At 43.7% G+C, this 16,655-nt stretch overlaps 1 protein-coding gene across 3 annotated transcripts in view; it reads right to left on the bottom strand.

The window, feature by feature from the left end:
- Positions 1-2,565: 2,565 nt before the first annotated feature.
- Positions 2,566-16,655, bottom strand: part of dclk1b (doublecortin-like kinase 1b) — a gene marked incomplete at both ends in the record, with an annotated part of 22,446 nt that continues 8,356 nt past the window's right edge. Inside the window, 13 exons of one of the 3 annotated variants that reach the window (XM_080006454.1) lie at positions 2,566-2,775; positions 4,161-4,274; positions 5,097-5,177; positions 5,441-5,534; positions 6,639-6,716; positions 6,819-6,952; positions 7,787-7,933; positions 8,469-8,588; positions 9,269-9,438; positions 9,521-9,608; positions 10,438-10,565; positions 11,199-11,315; positions 11,796-11,895. In XM_080006454.1, coding sequence (XP_079862580.1) covers positions 2,566-2,775; positions 4,161-4,274; positions 5,097-5,177; positions 5,441-5,534; positions 6,639-6,716; positions 6,819-6,952; positions 7,787-7,933; positions 8,469-8,588; positions 9,269-9,438; positions 9,521-9,608; positions 10,438-10,565; positions 11,199-11,315; positions 11,796-11,895 — 1,581 coding nt within the window. The remainder of the gene's footprint in view (positions 2,776-4,160; positions 4,275-5,096; positions 5,178-5,440; positions 5,535-6,638; positions 6,717-6,818; positions 6,953-7,786; positions 7,934-8,468; positions 8,589-9,268; positions 9,439-9,520; positions 9,609-10,437; positions 10,566-11,198; positions 11,316-11,795; positions 11,896-16,655) is intronic. The other 2 variants (XM_080006455.1, XM_080006453.1) reach the window with 2 other exon arrangements.

Here is a 16,655-nt window from a genome sequence, read left to right as displayed (position 1 = left end):
TTTGGGGATCTATTTACGTTGTCTTTCCGTCGTTCGTTTCAGGTTAATCTGATGTTTTATTTAAGGGAAAAAAAGAAAACAACTGTTTGTATATTTTTTCATTGTATGCATCTCTTAAGAGGCAGGATGTGTTTGAAAACGGTATCAACCTATGGAAACGTCTAAAGGTTCACAACTGTAAATTGAAACCTTCATTTTTTTTAATAATAAATTCTAAATAAAACGAACCCTCGTCAGGAGTGTTTTTCGACCACACGGCGCCAGGATGTACCTCGAGCGTTAGCTTCTACCGCCATCTGGTGGCCCCGGGGGCCGGAGCAGCACGCTTCTGCAAGCGGACAAGCAGGGAAGAGAGACGCCATGAGGCAGTGATTCGAGGAGCCGCGGCTTCTGGAAAGGATTTATTTGCAGGTCTTTTCTTTTTTTTCCCCCCTCCGTGCGTCGGGATGGAAAGTCCGCTTCGGCCGGGGGGCAACGAGGCTTTAAATCCCGTCCCGGGACGTGAAAGCCACCGTCGCCGCCACCGACTCTCATCAGCTCGTTCCCCAACACCTTTTACATGAGCGCGTTGGTCTTCGGTCCCAACCCGTCACACAAACCGAACGGGTCAGAGGAGGAGTCTCCGAGCCCGACGTGTTCCCCACAGCCCCCCCCCGACGGCTCCGTCCCGGACGCTCCACCGCCCGGTTCCGAGTCCCTGCTGCCGGTAGGACCCAGGCGGAGGGGTCGTTAAGGTCCAATCACACACACACACACACACACACACACACACCTCTAAACCTGCGCTAACGGGACCGCATTCAGCATGATGACGACACGAGGTATAACGACCAAAATAAACTTTAAAATAATAATAAGTATAATAATAATAAGTATAATAATAATAATAAGTATAATAATAATAATAATAATAAGTATATCGCATATCAATGTTTATATCAAACAGCAGAGCAGCTCCTTTACGACGCTGAAGTCAACTTCCGGTTCGCGGCGCCCCGCTTTTCGCGGTGCGTTCGAATTCCTCGGAATTTTTAGACTGGGCGCTCCGACGCGCACACCGCCCGGAACCACGTCTAGGCCCGCGCTTGGAGCGGTCCACCCACCGTCCCCAGGGCGGTCAAGCCCGGACCGGATTACGACGTGGAGCCCGCGCTGCTTGTCCCCAACGCCGATGTCTGACCCGTGACCCGTGGGTCTATGCGCGGGGAAGCGGGGCCGTTCGCGGAACAGGCGCCGCGAGGCGGAAGCTCAGCTCCAGCGTCGCGGCTCCTTCGCATGCAGCTCGACGGGCGCGACGCGTTCGCGGCCCGGACGTTTGGGTTCGTTTCGGGGACGTTTGGGTTGCGAGTTTGGGGGGAAAAAACACCGCAAACCGCGGACACACATTCACTGGACGGAACCGTCAATAAATAAAGGTTCTTCTGTACCGCTGAGTAATGACTCAGGGGCTGTTACTGGAAGCACTTTGTTGGATAACCCGTCGCCTGGAGCGGTTTCTTCTTGTTTCTGTGACAGTGTGAATACGCTGAAGGGTTATTATTAATAATAATAGCTAATAACTCGGTAAATTAACTGTCTCTTAGACGCCAACCACGTCGGCCGGAGTTTCGCCCACAATCGTTCCCCAAGGAGCGGGAGCGCGGCTCCGTGCTCGAGTCGGCTTCAGGCCTCGTCGCGCTTGGTCCACATGCAGCGCCACGGAAGCCACGACATTCGTCCGACGCCGCCGGGATCCCGGTGTCCGCGGGGTGAAAAGGACGGTTCCGGCGGCGGCGTCCTCCGTTCCTCCGCGTCGGGCCCAGACACCCGCACCGGGGGCCGAGAAACGTGAAGGATCGCACCGGATGTACCCTGTAAACGTCACTTATACGCGATGGGTTTTTTTGTTTTTTTTGTTCTTGTTGCTGCTACTTTACAAAAGAACCTGATGTGGTTTTATCGTGGACTACACCTTTGACGTCACGCTGAGTTTTACTTCGTAGTCAGCGCACGTTCCGTTTTCCTGCAGACATCTCACATTTTTAGATGTTTGATTTACAGTATACAGATATATTTATGTCGTCTCCTTTTTGGGGTTTTTGGAGTTCAAACGACGTGCTGAGAAGACTCCCATGAAATGAATCCCCTGGTCCCACTGACCATTAATTATGATTCATAATAATTTAGCGTAGACTACTTAATTTTGCCATAGTTTGTATTCGTTAAAGCAATGGCGCTGGCACCAGCAAATACAAAACACGGCCAAAGTAATCGTCCGAATTAGGCAAAACCCGAGTGAGCTATGATCAGGACAATGGTCAGAGGTGAAACCTAAAATGTGTGCGCTGACTAGTAAATGGAGTAAAACTGTATTTGCCGACACTCGAAACGAGTTTCGCGGCACAACTCAGCGTGACCTCCGGGTGGAGCTCGATTATTCTAGAATTTAAACCGTCCCCAAGCCAAATAAACGTTTCCTCTGATCGAACCGAAGCGCTTCGCTCCAGCTCATTCCACTAAAACCCAGCGTTCCCCACCCCGCCTCCACCCCGCCCCCACCCCTCTGTGCCGGGGGGGGTCGTGCTTCTAGAAGGGGGAGGTGGGGGAGCGCACGGTGTCGCCGGAGCCGGGGGAGAAATCCTCGGAGCCGGAGGTGACGTCGGCGGGTGGGCGGGGTGCGGGGGGCCCCGGGAGGGCGGAGGCCGCGGCGAAGCCCTGGGCGCCGCGGTGCACGCTCCTCACCTCCTGGGGGCGTCGTCGCCTGAAAACCTGCTTCTCCTTGTCCAGAGGAGTGGTCTGTGGAGGGGTGAGAGACCGAAACATTCCTCAACCCGAGAACGCATGTGGAATAAGATAGCACTTCATTCAAGTCACGAGTTACTGCAGCAGAGTCTACACAACAGTGCAAGTAAAAAAAGGGAATATAATATATATAATTATGTATAATCACATATAATACTATAAATAAATATGATTACCCGCATGATTGTTTTCTGGTTTCAACCCCATACAAAATTCCAGGAATTCCTTGATTAGAGTTTTTTTTGGATGCGGTGAACTCATTGTTACACCTATAGTTAATTTTATGAATTACTTGAATAAATAAATTGTCAAATATTAGTTAATTGCATTAATATTTAATAATTGATGACGTCAATTTCATTCGGTTAATTTTTGACCCGACATACGGCTTCTAGGGCTCAATCTCTTTACCCCTCCTCCACCTGCTTTCTCAAAAGATGCAGCAGATTTACCGCTGGTGACGTAGAACCACTGAAGCGCTAATCTGCTGCAGCTTTGTGCTGATTCCTACCAGTGGGTGGCGCTGCTGAGCAACACTCACTACCTGCGATGCCGATTGAACCCCTTTTATAAAAGATGTAATAAAGATGTTTCTTTATTAAAAAAAAAAAAAAGGGGATTACATCTGTGTTACCGTGTTCAATTAGGGAACAGTCATTTATTTCAGCTCATGATTAAAAACAACAACAACAAAAAAAACGTGTTTTAGCGCGAAGTACGAAGCAGACGCAGAGAGTCACGCGCCCATAATAACCAAACACACATGGGCGGATCATGGATCATGATGAAGGGAACGCGGTTGGAACGCGACGCCGTCCAAATTTTCCAGGTATTTCGGGGGGGGGGGTGTTGCCGGCACGACGCCATGGAAGCACTGAGGCGATTAGAGTCAGAATTGAACTTAATCCAAAGTCCTGCTGACGCTGGTCCAGCTCAGCAGGGAGACGAGTCACTTTGGCTTTCAGAGTGAGGATGGAGCCGTCCTCCTTCCCAAACCCTCTGGAGTGGACGTCCACTGGGACCCGGGGTCGGAGAACTTCACGTTCGGCTGCGACGCCGCACTTCGCTCGTCACATTGAGACGTTTCCACATTTAGGAGAGGAAGATAAAACGTCCCATGTTTGGCTGCAAAATTGCAGAGAGTCAATCAATCACTGAACGGTCAATGAAGACTGACGATGTCGATGACGTCACCAAATGAAGCCGCATGAAAATGGAGGCGGCGGCTTTAAATCCAAAAGGAGGGAGAGGGACGACGGCCACGAGAGGAAGGACCTCAAATCACCACGACACCAATCGATTCATTTCACAAAACATTTGTGAAATGTTAGACGCGACAGAAAACAGAGACGTGTGTGTGTGTGTGTGTGTGCACTCACTGTGATCACAGACACTCCTGCCGCAGTGCTGTTGAGCTTGGGTCTGGTGTTGAAATGTTTCCTAATCTTCCCTGCGACCGGGAGCTGGAGCTCGTTCTCCGAAAAACCTTCCTCCTAAAACCAGATCAGAGCAGCGTCAGAGACAATGATTGATGCATTATATGAAACGATACATTAAATAACAGTATATTACATTAAATAACAATATGACATTAAATAATATATTACATTAAATAATATGTTAAATAGCAATATATTACATTAAATAACAATATATTACATTGAATTATAATATATAACATTAAAAAACAATATATTATATTAAATAATAATACATAAAAATATCCAAATAATAAGTACACTTCAACAAATATGATTCCAAAGTTAAAAACAATGTGATAAATCATGAAAAACTTTCCCTGGGGTCACCAGCACAGGTTCAGAGCAGGTTGCAGTGTGCACCACCTGACTACAATACATTGAAATGGCTCCAATGAGTAATTCAGAACTAACACTGTGGAAGTTGGGCAATAAAATCCACATTCATTTTATAGTCTTTCAAAGGCCTAAATACCATGAAGTGACATACACATCAAACAATGAATCTCACAGTTCAGAATAAATTTAGACAAATATCTGATAAAAAAAAGGTAATTATGATAAACAGTTACTTTACAGAGGCACAAAATATGCAGTAACGGAATTATATTATGTCATATTTATATAATTTACATTTTTGGAGGTTTTTCAAAAAAGCTTTCTGAATAATTGAGAACAACAGAAATTCAATTAAAACATGAATAAATATTAGAAAGGTGATCAGGCATCCTTTTTTTGTTTCAAATTTTACCTTTAAATTTGAGCGTATTGTATTTTAAACGGTAACTGCCGCACGGTTCATTGAATGACGTTTTGGAGCACATGACAGACACTCACATTGACCCAGGGATGATCCAGGACCTGCAGGGCGGTGAACCTCTGCTCCGCCTCCACCTGCAGCATGAAGCCCACCAGGTCCTGAGGGGAGGTTCCACAATGCAACAGGGTTTGTAAAGGAGTCTTTTTGGGAGAACTCGACAGCAGATCTTATGCAACAGCAGACCTTACAGTGTTCACGGAAGTGCAGGTTTTTTCACCCCCAAAAACACTCATTTCAATCAAGGAATTTTTAATGCAATTTCAATATGTTAAACCGATGCTCTGCATTTGACATAAAACAAGGCAGCGTCGTTAAAGAGGTGTTAAAAGTGCAGCAGATTCCAGGACTCCTGGTCACTGACCTTGGCCGCGTCGGACACGTTGTCCCAGTACGGAGAGGGGAAATCCAGACGACCTTCCAAAATCTGATCGAACAGAGCGTCCTGATCGTCACCGCTACAGCAGGAGGAGAGACAGTTCAACAGTTCAATATAGAGAGCGAAAGTGTGACATCACAGCTAATCTGGTCCCAAAGATGAGCCAGTCGGGTTGTTTTGACTCATTAAACCTAAACTATCCTGATCGTCACTATTCAATCCGGACGTTTCATTTGACTGCAATTCCACTACAAGGCTACAAGAGGGTGACAACTACTGTTAGTTCAAAAAGGTACCTCCTAATAATAATAATAATAATAAATATAGCTGCAAGCAGCAATACACAGGGTCCATTTTAGTCGTGTCGGGTACAATTTTCCGAGTTACCATAATGCCATGATCAGCCTTTGCCCTTAAATTTAATGTTTTTGAAATTAATTGTGTATAAATAAAAGTGTTTTTTCCACATGAGTATTTCTCGTTCTCGTGTGTTCGACCAATCACCGTGGACTTTAGTGACTGAACGTTCCCCTTCTGTCCTTCAGTTTAACTATCCCTCAAAAACGGTGTTTTAACAATTACGATTGTTGCTGGTTCATTCAATGCGCACAAAAAAGAAAGGGACGGTTCCTCCAAAGGTTTTTTTTTTTTACCTTCCTGCGGTGCGAAGACGCCTTCTGTGAACGATTATAGTTTTCGGGGGGGGTGTTGTTGAACGCAGCCCGAGTAACAGTTTTCGGAGTTTCCTTAAAACGCAGCGTCGCCCCCGGGTTGTCTGTGAACGCTATGCAGTCCACAGGGCACGAGTCATTGGATGAGAGAGACGAAGCTTGGACTCATGTAACTTCGGGCGATGAGGTCAGAAAGCGCCCCGCTCCTCAAACCAATCAAAACGCGCCAAGGTTCTACTTCCTGGGTAACTCCAACAGTTTTTCTGTGATTTCTGCTCCAAATGTACGTCGACGTGGATCAAACCGGAACGACGAGACGTCTGAAACGTCCCGGCTCTAACGAGCCGTGTCCGTGCGCACTGCGGTTGTCGTGTTCCAGATACTTTGAGCCCGAGGAACGCGAGAAGATAAAAAATAAATAAAAAAATCCGAGCATCAACAATAAAAAAAAAAACAAAAAAAAACTACGGCACCTTTCAAAACACGGCGGGAACATTTGTAGCCGCACATACCCACGGAAAGGAGGGAAACCACACAGCAAAATGTAGGCGATGACGCCGGCCGCCCAGACGTCCACCTTGAGGCCGTAACTGTCGACACAAAGCAGAGGAAGGGATCAGACCAAACGGAGTCGTACTTGTTGTCTTCTAAATGACCTCCAGTCGTCCGGGGCGTCTCTGACTGAGCCTCACCCCGTCTCGGCGATGATCTCCGGAGCCACGTAGGCGGGGGTCCCGCACACGGCCAACAGGGGCCCGTTGACCAGCGTCGCGAGGCCGAAGTCCCCGAGCTTCAGAGACTTGGTGCCATCCTGGTGCTCGTACACCTGAGGGGGAAAAATAGGTCAAATAAAAAATACACACGGCGCTGTTTAATATTTACTACGGCGGGAACGACCACGCCGCCTTTAATCGGGGGGAGGGCGCTGAACCTCCACTGGAATCCCAAATTCACAGAACCGAGCTCAAAGGCGTCGCGGGGCTCAGAAAGAGCTCCGGAGGATATTGTGAAATATCCAGCAGAGCGAGAAAACTCAATGACGTTCTGAGTTCAAATATCTCAGTTTGAAGAAAGACAAGTTCAGTGTTAATGTAACAATTTATTGTGTCATTTAGTATTCTCTCATCAAAAGTGAGAACAATTGATATTTAAATACTTAAGAGATTTAATTACCCTCATCTCTCCTGAGCAAAAGGTTTTATTTTTCTGACTTTTTTGAAATTGTGTTGTTTGGAGAGTGATATTTTAACAATTATAAATCCAGAGCACCAGGCCCGAACGTCTGTGCAGGGAACGCATCATTTCAGATTTTAATGCCATATTCATTTAATAGTGAATCTAAACTGTATATGTCTTTTTCTTACAGATTTTTATTTTGTTTCACATATTTTGGGGAATTTAGTGTGTATAATCTCTACTTCCCATTTTTTACGGAGCTTCTGTAATGGCCGAATTCCCCCCGGTAATGAATAAAGTACTATCTTATATCTCATATATATATATATATATATATATATATATATATATATATATATATATATATATATATAATAATGTAAAAAGCAGCTAAAAGTGTGTGAGCATTGTACGTCCTGGATAAACTAAATCAACTCACATTACAAACAGCTTCAGATTTACTTCACCCTGAAATAGGACTGACCAGCAGGTTTTGGGGTTTGATGTCTCTGTGCACGATGTTCAGACCGTGCAGGTATTTGACGGCGCTCGCCAGGTTGAACAGCAGGGAGGCGGCGTCCCGCTCCGTGTACTGGCTGGAGGAGGTGATGGCGTCGAAGAGGTCACCCCCCTGCGGTTTAAAACAGCACAGGGAACAGTGCACAAGGGAAAACGTGGCATGAAAAGTACATAAACGACGAGAGATCTCTCTCTCTCTGGTAACAGAAAAACAAATAGCTTGTAGTGTAAATAAAAAGTCAAAAAATTGTATTCAAACTTTTTCAGGGTCCAAGGACCCCAACAAAATAAATACAAATAAAAAAAGTGACATTTCAGCCAGGAAGAAATTAATGTTACTGGAAAATTTGATCATGCAAATTTTATTATACGGTTTACTATTCTCCTTTTTTTTTTTTTATTACATGCATTTCACCAAATCGTATTACAAATTGGTGCTTAAAAGTGAGGAATTCAACTTCAATTTACATTATGTTGAAATACTTAAATCATTCTCTCACAGCCTCACGCACTTCCTCTGCTGCCCACTAGGGGGCGCATCCGGCCGTTTGAATAGACTTGTGTGAATAGAAACCGTTCACTGGGGACCAAGCAAGTTGACCATTGGATCCAAGCTGCAGTTTGGCACTGAATGGGGAGCAGCGTACCTTGACCAGCTCCATGACCAGATACATCTCGCTGTACGTGTCCATCTCCTCGATGAGAAGCACGATGTTGGGATGCTTGACGCGCCGCAGGATCGACACCTCGCTCTGGATCATGTGTTCCTGGGCACGGGACAAAATAAAAATGAATGTTTACATGTGCATGCATGGATATCTGCAGGGAGGCCATGGAATACTGAGTACTAACATGTGGGCACTTCCACACACCGAACACAAATAACAATACTTCCAATTTTACTGTCATTTCCAGTTAATAATAATGAGACCGCTGATTTTGAACACACCATGTAAAAAAAAAAAAATCCTACATTTTTGTGAGCTACTGCTCTGTTCATCAAAACCAGAAACCCTTTAAATTAATAGTTTCAAAACTGAAATACTTTTTTTTTTCATTTCAGTAAAATGTTTACCGATAGCCCAACCTATATGTATCTGTATGCAGAAATGGGCTTGGTTATATCAATCAGATGAGGAAGATATTAATCCCAGTTTTGAGTTATGTCAGATTTATACACACCTTCACTCCACATGTAATTATTTAAATGTCTTTATTATTGAAACAACTACATATTATATTATTATTATTATTATTATATTCATAATAATAATAATAAGGTATTGGAGGCACATGATTTGCTGTGGGGACCCCTAACGGGAGCAGCCGAAAGGAGAATAATAATAATAATTATTATTATTATTGTTATTATTAATAATAATTCCATGTCCCTCCACCCGATTTGGTGACATTTATATCGGTTGGATTAAAGGTGCAGTCCCCCCACCTTTCCCCGGCACCGCCCCTTGCTGATGATCTTGAGCGCGAACTCCCGTCCCGTGGATCTCTCCACGCACTCCCTGACCACGGCGAAGTTCCCGTCCCCGAGCGTCCGCCCCACCTTGTAGCGCTCCGCCATGGAGGCCGGGACGGAGGGATGATCCTCCGTCAGCTCTGCTGCGGGAGGGGAGAGGCAGGTCAGGAAGGTGCAGGATCTGGTGAACGTGAGTCCGTTAAAACCCCCCGCCCCCCTCCGTACCTTCGCTGCCGCCTCCGTCGCCCTCGTCCATGGAGCTGCAGACCTTGGTGGAGGCGAGAGAGAGGGAGGAGCCGCTGTGCTGAGAGCCCTGGGGGGAGGAGGGGGGACACATGAAGCACCCCAAAATATCACTTTATTGTGCACAAATCTGGCTGCCGACCCCCCCAGATCGGACGGGAGCATCCACATCAGTCCCCCAGAAAAAAAAAATAATAATCATTTATAATACTAACAAAAAGGATAGAGGATGTTGTTTCAGTTGGTTGTAGGAACTGGGTGTTCCGAATTTGGCAATGTGTCGTGATTAAATGTACGAGAGAGAGAGAGAGAGAGAAAGGGAGGGTTTGCACCAACTATTTAATGCTTTGTGCATCACAATGTGATGTTAAAATGTATTATTTATTATTATTATTAATTATTATTATTAATAATAATAATAATAATAATAATAATAATAATAATAATAATAATAATAGTATTTCACACTATTTTGCCAGCTATTACTCTGGAGAGATGTTTCCGAGCTGCAAAAATGTCTTTTCCAGTGATAAAAGCTGCCGACCCCGCCCTCAAATCATCGCTTTGAGTCTGTTTAAAATGGAAGAGGCCCTGGAGCAGCTCCGTGTTCAGTGTGATGTGGCTGAGCCCTGGGAATCAAGCCCCCGAGCGGGGAAAATAATTAGAGTCTTTCAGCTCTATTCCCAGCAGGGAAAACAGAGATTTCGGCAAAGTCGACGGCGTAAACCTCGAGATTCACACATTGGTCGCCAGGCAACGTCCTGCTTTTGGGATAGACGCAGGACCGCCTCTGCTCTCCATATCAGAACATTAAACATGTTCCTTGAGACCGATTGAATATTTATTATGTTTATTATGTTTATTGGCTCGCTTTGTGTTTCTTATCTCCGTGGACCCACCCTGCGTCTCCGGAGGCTGGCAGGACTGGTCGGGGACGGGCTGGGGGACTTCCCGGACCGGGGGGTGGACAGCTGGCTGCCGGCCGTGCCGTTGGCTGCAAGAGATGGAGGAACCACAACACCCTTCACTGACGTGGTCACAGCTCAGAAGAAGTAGATACATGCACTGTGCGGAAACACCGTTATTTGGGGAAGGGGTTCACGAACTGCGGTCCGCAGCCCCCTAGGGGCCCTCGAGGGAATTGCAGGGTGTCTGCAACAAAATTAGTTTCTAAGATTTTATTGGATGTGTTTATTTTTACATTTAAAAGTTTTTTTCAGAACATATTAAAAGACTCAGTAAGGATGTTTTGTTGTTGTTCTTGTTGAGATTTTCACTGTGTGTCAGCAATATTTAGGAGATAAATGGTGAACCACTCTGCAGTTTTTCTTGGCACGGTCTACCGTGATGAGGGTCTTGCCAGGAAGAAGTTTGGCAATGACTGTGTTGGGGGAGGGCTGCTCCTACTCTGAGGATACTAACACGGAGCAAACAGCCAGAGAACACTGATGCTGCAACAACTGACCTTGGGAAAAAGTGCAACACAACTGAAACGCTCATTTTAAACAGAAACGTCTCGCACGCACGCACGCACGCGCGCACACACACACACACACACACACACACACACACACACACACACACACACACACACACACACACACACACACACACACACACACACACACACACACACACACACACACACACACACACACACCTGATCCAGTGGAGGAGGGAGACTTGCTCCTGCGCGACACGCCTCCGCTCCTGGGGGAGCAGCGTCCCTGCATGGAGGAGATCCGACCGTACGACGTGGACTTTCCCACCCTGCACTCTGGAATGACCGTTAAGAACCAAAATGCACACGTCAGCGTCGGCGAAGCAAAGTCTCTCCTCAGTAGCACACCCACCAGATGACCTTCCTGTCAGTCGCCAATGACGGTGTTGTTATGTTTTTGTGCAAGGAATTGGGAAACCTGATTTGAAAGATTTTATTTTTAATCTGTGGAATCAGTATCTGTAATCATATTATTCAAATTCTCGGAAATAAAAAAAAAAACATAAAAAAATCATTATATTTCACTTGAATTGAATTTGAAAAGTACCATGATGCCTCAAACTGTCATATACAATTATAAGAACAACAGTCCTGCTTTCCTGATGTGAAAATACTGCACGACATTGTGAAACGGTGAAGATGATGACAAACCCGTCAGCAGACCTGGACCTGCTTGATCTTTGCTCAGTAGTATTTTCCTGGTAAACCTCACACTGGTAAACCACCGGTACCGGTAACAGTCTGGTGGGTGCTCACCGCTTTCCTCCAAGAGGAAGTCGTCTTGGTAGCGGAACTTCTCGGGGCCACAGGCGATGAAGATGTCGTCCTCCCCAAAGAAGTCCTGAAGGCAGGTCACCTGGAGGAGAGGAGCAGGAAGAACCACCTTAAAAGCTGAGTGCCACCTTAAAACCTCCCAGTGCCAAAAACATCTCTAATGCCATGAGGCAATGAACATTTACATCAAAGTCCTACAACATCGGACTGTGTGTAACTATCGGACATGTTATGTTGTGTTAAGCTGCAGTGTAGTTCACAGTGTCATCTTCCACCGCTAGGTGGAGCAGTAGTCCTTTATGACCTCATCGAAACAAACCAAGAACATCAGAATCCAAGTTCACGTTTCACCTCCCCGAGCTCTCATCTTCTAAAATCTGATGCAATGTTTTTCTTCACAAACACTCAAATTTTCTATCAATCACTGTTCATTTTAAATTGTAACGACATTATAACGGTGCGTCAAAATTCTTATCTCCAATACATTTTAAATGTGACGACCAAAACGACCAAATTAGGCAGAAAACACAACACAGCCGTGCTGGCTTCAACTAAAAAAGGGGGAAAGTGCAAAAACAAGACAATTTATTCTACTTTTACACGCAGGACGAAGGAAAAACATCAAATAATAATAATAATAATAATAATAATTATAATAATGTGACGATCAACGTCATGGAGTCACACACACAAATAACAACCAGGTGCGAGTTCATAGTTTTCCCAATTCCAGATAAACAACCTAAAAAACCTGCATTACTGACTGTGAGCTGCAAAACCTCAAAGGGAATTTCACATTAAACCAGAGTCTCACACGGCGTTCACTTATTCAAATCCAAAGTGAAAATGTAACACCACACCAGCATTACAGAGAACAGCCAGGGAATAATAACACCATCACACCATCATACATCACACCATCATACATCATACCATTACACCATCATACATCATACATCACACCATCATACATCACACCATCATACATCATACCATTACACCATCATACATCATACATCACACCATCATACATCATACCATTATACATCATACCATTACACCATCATACATCATACATCACACCATCATACATCATACATCATACCATTACACCATCATACATCATATATCACACCATCATACATCACAGCATTATACATCACAGCATCATACATCACAGCATTACACCATCATACCATCACACCATCATACATCATACATCACACCATCATACATCATACCATTATACATCACACGTCATACATCATACTGTCATACCATCATACATCACACTATCATACTGTCATAACTCATACATCATACTGCCATACATCATACCGTCATACATTATACCATCATACATCACACTGCCACACATCATATCATCATACATCACACCATCATACATCACATCATCATACCATCACACCCTCATACGTCACACCATCATACTGTCATACCTCATACATCATACTGTCATACTATCATACATTATACCATCATACATCATACGTCATACATCATACATCATACTGTCATACCATCATACATCATTAGGGAGGATGGTAGCTCAGGAGGTAGAGCTGGTGGTCTAGTAATCTAAACGTTGCTGGTTTGATCCCAGGCTCCTCCTGCTAGCATGCTGTAGTGTCCTTGAGCAAGACACTTAACCCCTAATAGCCCCTGATGGCTGCGTCCGTCGGTGTTTGAATAATTGTAAGTCTGATCAATGTAATGTAATGTAATGTAAAAACCATCATACATCATACTGTCATACCATCATACATCACACCATCATACTGTCATACCTCATACATCATAATGTCATACATCATACCATCACACATTATACCATCATACATCATACCATCATACTGTCATACCTCATACATCATAATGTCATACATCATACCATCACACATTATACCATCATACATCATACCATCATACTGTCATACCTCATACATCATACTGTCATACATCATACCATCATACATCATACCATCATACATCATACCATCATACATCATACCTCCAGACTGTAAAAAGCTCCATGAGTCCACGTTGGACCTAACGTAGCATCGTATGGACCAGGACGTTATAAATTCAACCCAAAACCTAAATTTAAATGTTGATTATATCAAACATAATATTATTCTCTGAACAGCAGAGAAGCCTCTTCTCTGGTTTCAGGTCACGTGGCTACAGCTGGATCTGCAGACCAAGACCCATCAATAAACGAAGAAGCCGAAGCTCGAGCCGGGGCCGGGGCCGGAGGCGGGGCCGACAACCTCCTGCTCAGAAAAGCTTTGACTGACGTATCTCACAACACTCAGAGCTGGTGTGCGTTCATTTCTCACTTCCTCTTTTTCGGGAGGAGAGCAGGACAATCCCGGTGTTATTCACGATAAAGAGGCTTTTCCTATGAGCTCATCAGATGCTTTTCCTGCATTGGACGCTTAAAGAACGCTGCTGGACAAGCACCAACACCCAGGTTATGTTCAGAGGATTGCACTGAGGATATTTTAGGCTTTTATAAAAAAAAATACATTTAATGTACCATATACTGTATACCGTTTATTATGTACTTTTAGGTTATGAGATATTTTATGTATTTTATGCATCATGATTTGGAAGTCGTGAACTGTAAGGTGTGTTTTTTGTTTTAGGGCTTGTGTATTAAAAAAAAAAAAAAGATGTATTGAGCCAATATTTTAAATGGTACAATAAATAGAACCTTTTCATTAGACAATAATCATTATTTATATGACGATTATTTGCCTATAATACCTAAACTGTCATGAGCGTGACGGCCTTAGTTTGATTACAAATACTGTTCCGTTTAAATGTCTCATGATTCATTTTCAAATCTTTAAAGTCTGGTATTAAATGTTGAAGGCTGTGATTTGGGGACCAGCCGCCACAGCACTGAAGTTAAATTCAAATTAGGTTGAAAAAAATCATCTATATTCAGGAGGGAGGGGCTGAGGTCGTACTCCACAATCCACATGCTGACCCTCCCTGACCCCCCGCCGGCCTTCCAATCAGCCGCGCCCCCAGGGGAGGACAAGCACATCGCCGTCGCCACGGCGACCAGACAGCATCCCAGCTGCTTCCTTAAAGGTCCCTGTCAGAGCCTGTTTGCAGAGGAGGCTTTGTTTATTATCGGCGCAGATAAAAAGGCTTTTAAAATACAAAATAACTGTGCTACTGTGTGTGAGTGTATTACTGTGTACTACTGTGTATTACTGTGCACTATTGTGTATTTTAATTATTTATTTTGCCTTTATTTAACCAGGAAGTCCCACTGAGAACAAAAATCTCTTTTACAAGTATTACTGTGTACTACTGTGCTCTACCATGTACTACTGTGCTCTACTGAATTACCGTGTATTACTTTGTACTACTGTGCACTACTGTATATGAGTGTATTATTGTGTACTACTGTGCTCTACTGTTTTACTGTGTACTACTGTATATGAGTGTATTACTGTGTACTACTGTATATGTGTACTACTGTGCTCTACCATGTACTACTGTACTCTACTGTATTACTGTGTATTAGTGTATTACTGTGCACTACTGTTCTCTACTGTATTACTGTGTACTACTGTGCCCTACTGTATTACTGTGTATTAGTGCATTACTGTGTACTACTGTGTATTACTGTGCTCTACCACGTACTACTGTGCTCTACTGTGTACTACTGTGTATTAGTGTATTACTGTGTATTACTATGCTGAAACATGTACTACTCTGCTCTACTGTATATTAGTATATTACTGTGTATTACTGTGCTCTACCATGTACTACTGTGCTCTACTGTATTACTGTGTATTAGTGTATTACTGTGTACTACTGTTCTCTACTATATTACTGTGTATTAGTGTATTACCATCTTCTACTGAGCTCTACTGTGTACTACTGCGTATTAGTGTATTACTGTGTAGAGCTGTTTTTCATTGTATATTGTGTATTAGTGTATTACTGTGCTCTACGATGTACTACTGTGCTCTGCTGTATTATTGAATTAATGTGTATTACTGTGCTCTACCATGTACTACTGTGCTATACTGTATTGCTGTGTATTACTGTATATTAGTGTATTACTGTGTACTGCTGTGTACTACTGTTCTCTACTATATTACTGTGTATATGCGTATTACCGTGTACTACTGTGCTTTACTGTCTACTACTGTGTATTAGTGTATTGCTGTGTACTATTGTGCTCTACTGTGTACCACTGTGTATTAGTGTATTACTGTGTACTACTGTGCTCTACCATGTACTACTGTGCTCTACTGTGTATTACTGTGTACTACTGTGCTCTACCAAGTACTACTGTGCGCTACTGTGTATTACTGTGTACTACTGTTCTCTACTGTAATACTGGGTATTACTGTGTACTACTGTGCTCTACTGTGTACTACTGCATACTAGTGATGTAAGTACATCATCCGTGCACATGAACCTGCAGGGAGATCGTTTCCGATTTGTTCATCTGAATCAATACAAAAAGGGGAAAAACAGATATTAATTATGCAGAGTCGCTCTGCTGCACAAACAAAACAGTGACATAATCTGTCGTGTTTCCAGACGGATGAGAGGGTGGAGAGTGAGCGCACTGTGAAACCACATATACACACTTTACAAGAGTTTAAGTCAAAAAGGAATCGCCTCATTTATATAATGAGCAATGATGGTAAAGAAAACACACTACGTACTAGAGATATCTGCTGATTCTAATATTGGATCTAATATTGTACGTATATTGTTATTCACTTGTTTGGAATATAAATCCATTTATACATTTGAAACTTTTTGGGGTTATTGTACATACAT

The sequence above is a fragment of the Zeus faber genome (assembly GCF_960531495.2).
Source record: "Zeus faber genome assembly, chromosome: 9".
Classification (NCBI taxonomy): domain Eukaryota; kingdom Metazoa; phylum Chordata; class Actinopteri; order Zeiformes; family Zeidae; genus Zeus; species Zeus faber.
The sequence above is the reverse complement of the archived record's forward strand: the minus strand, read 5'-3'. Positions and strand labels throughout refer to the sequence as shown.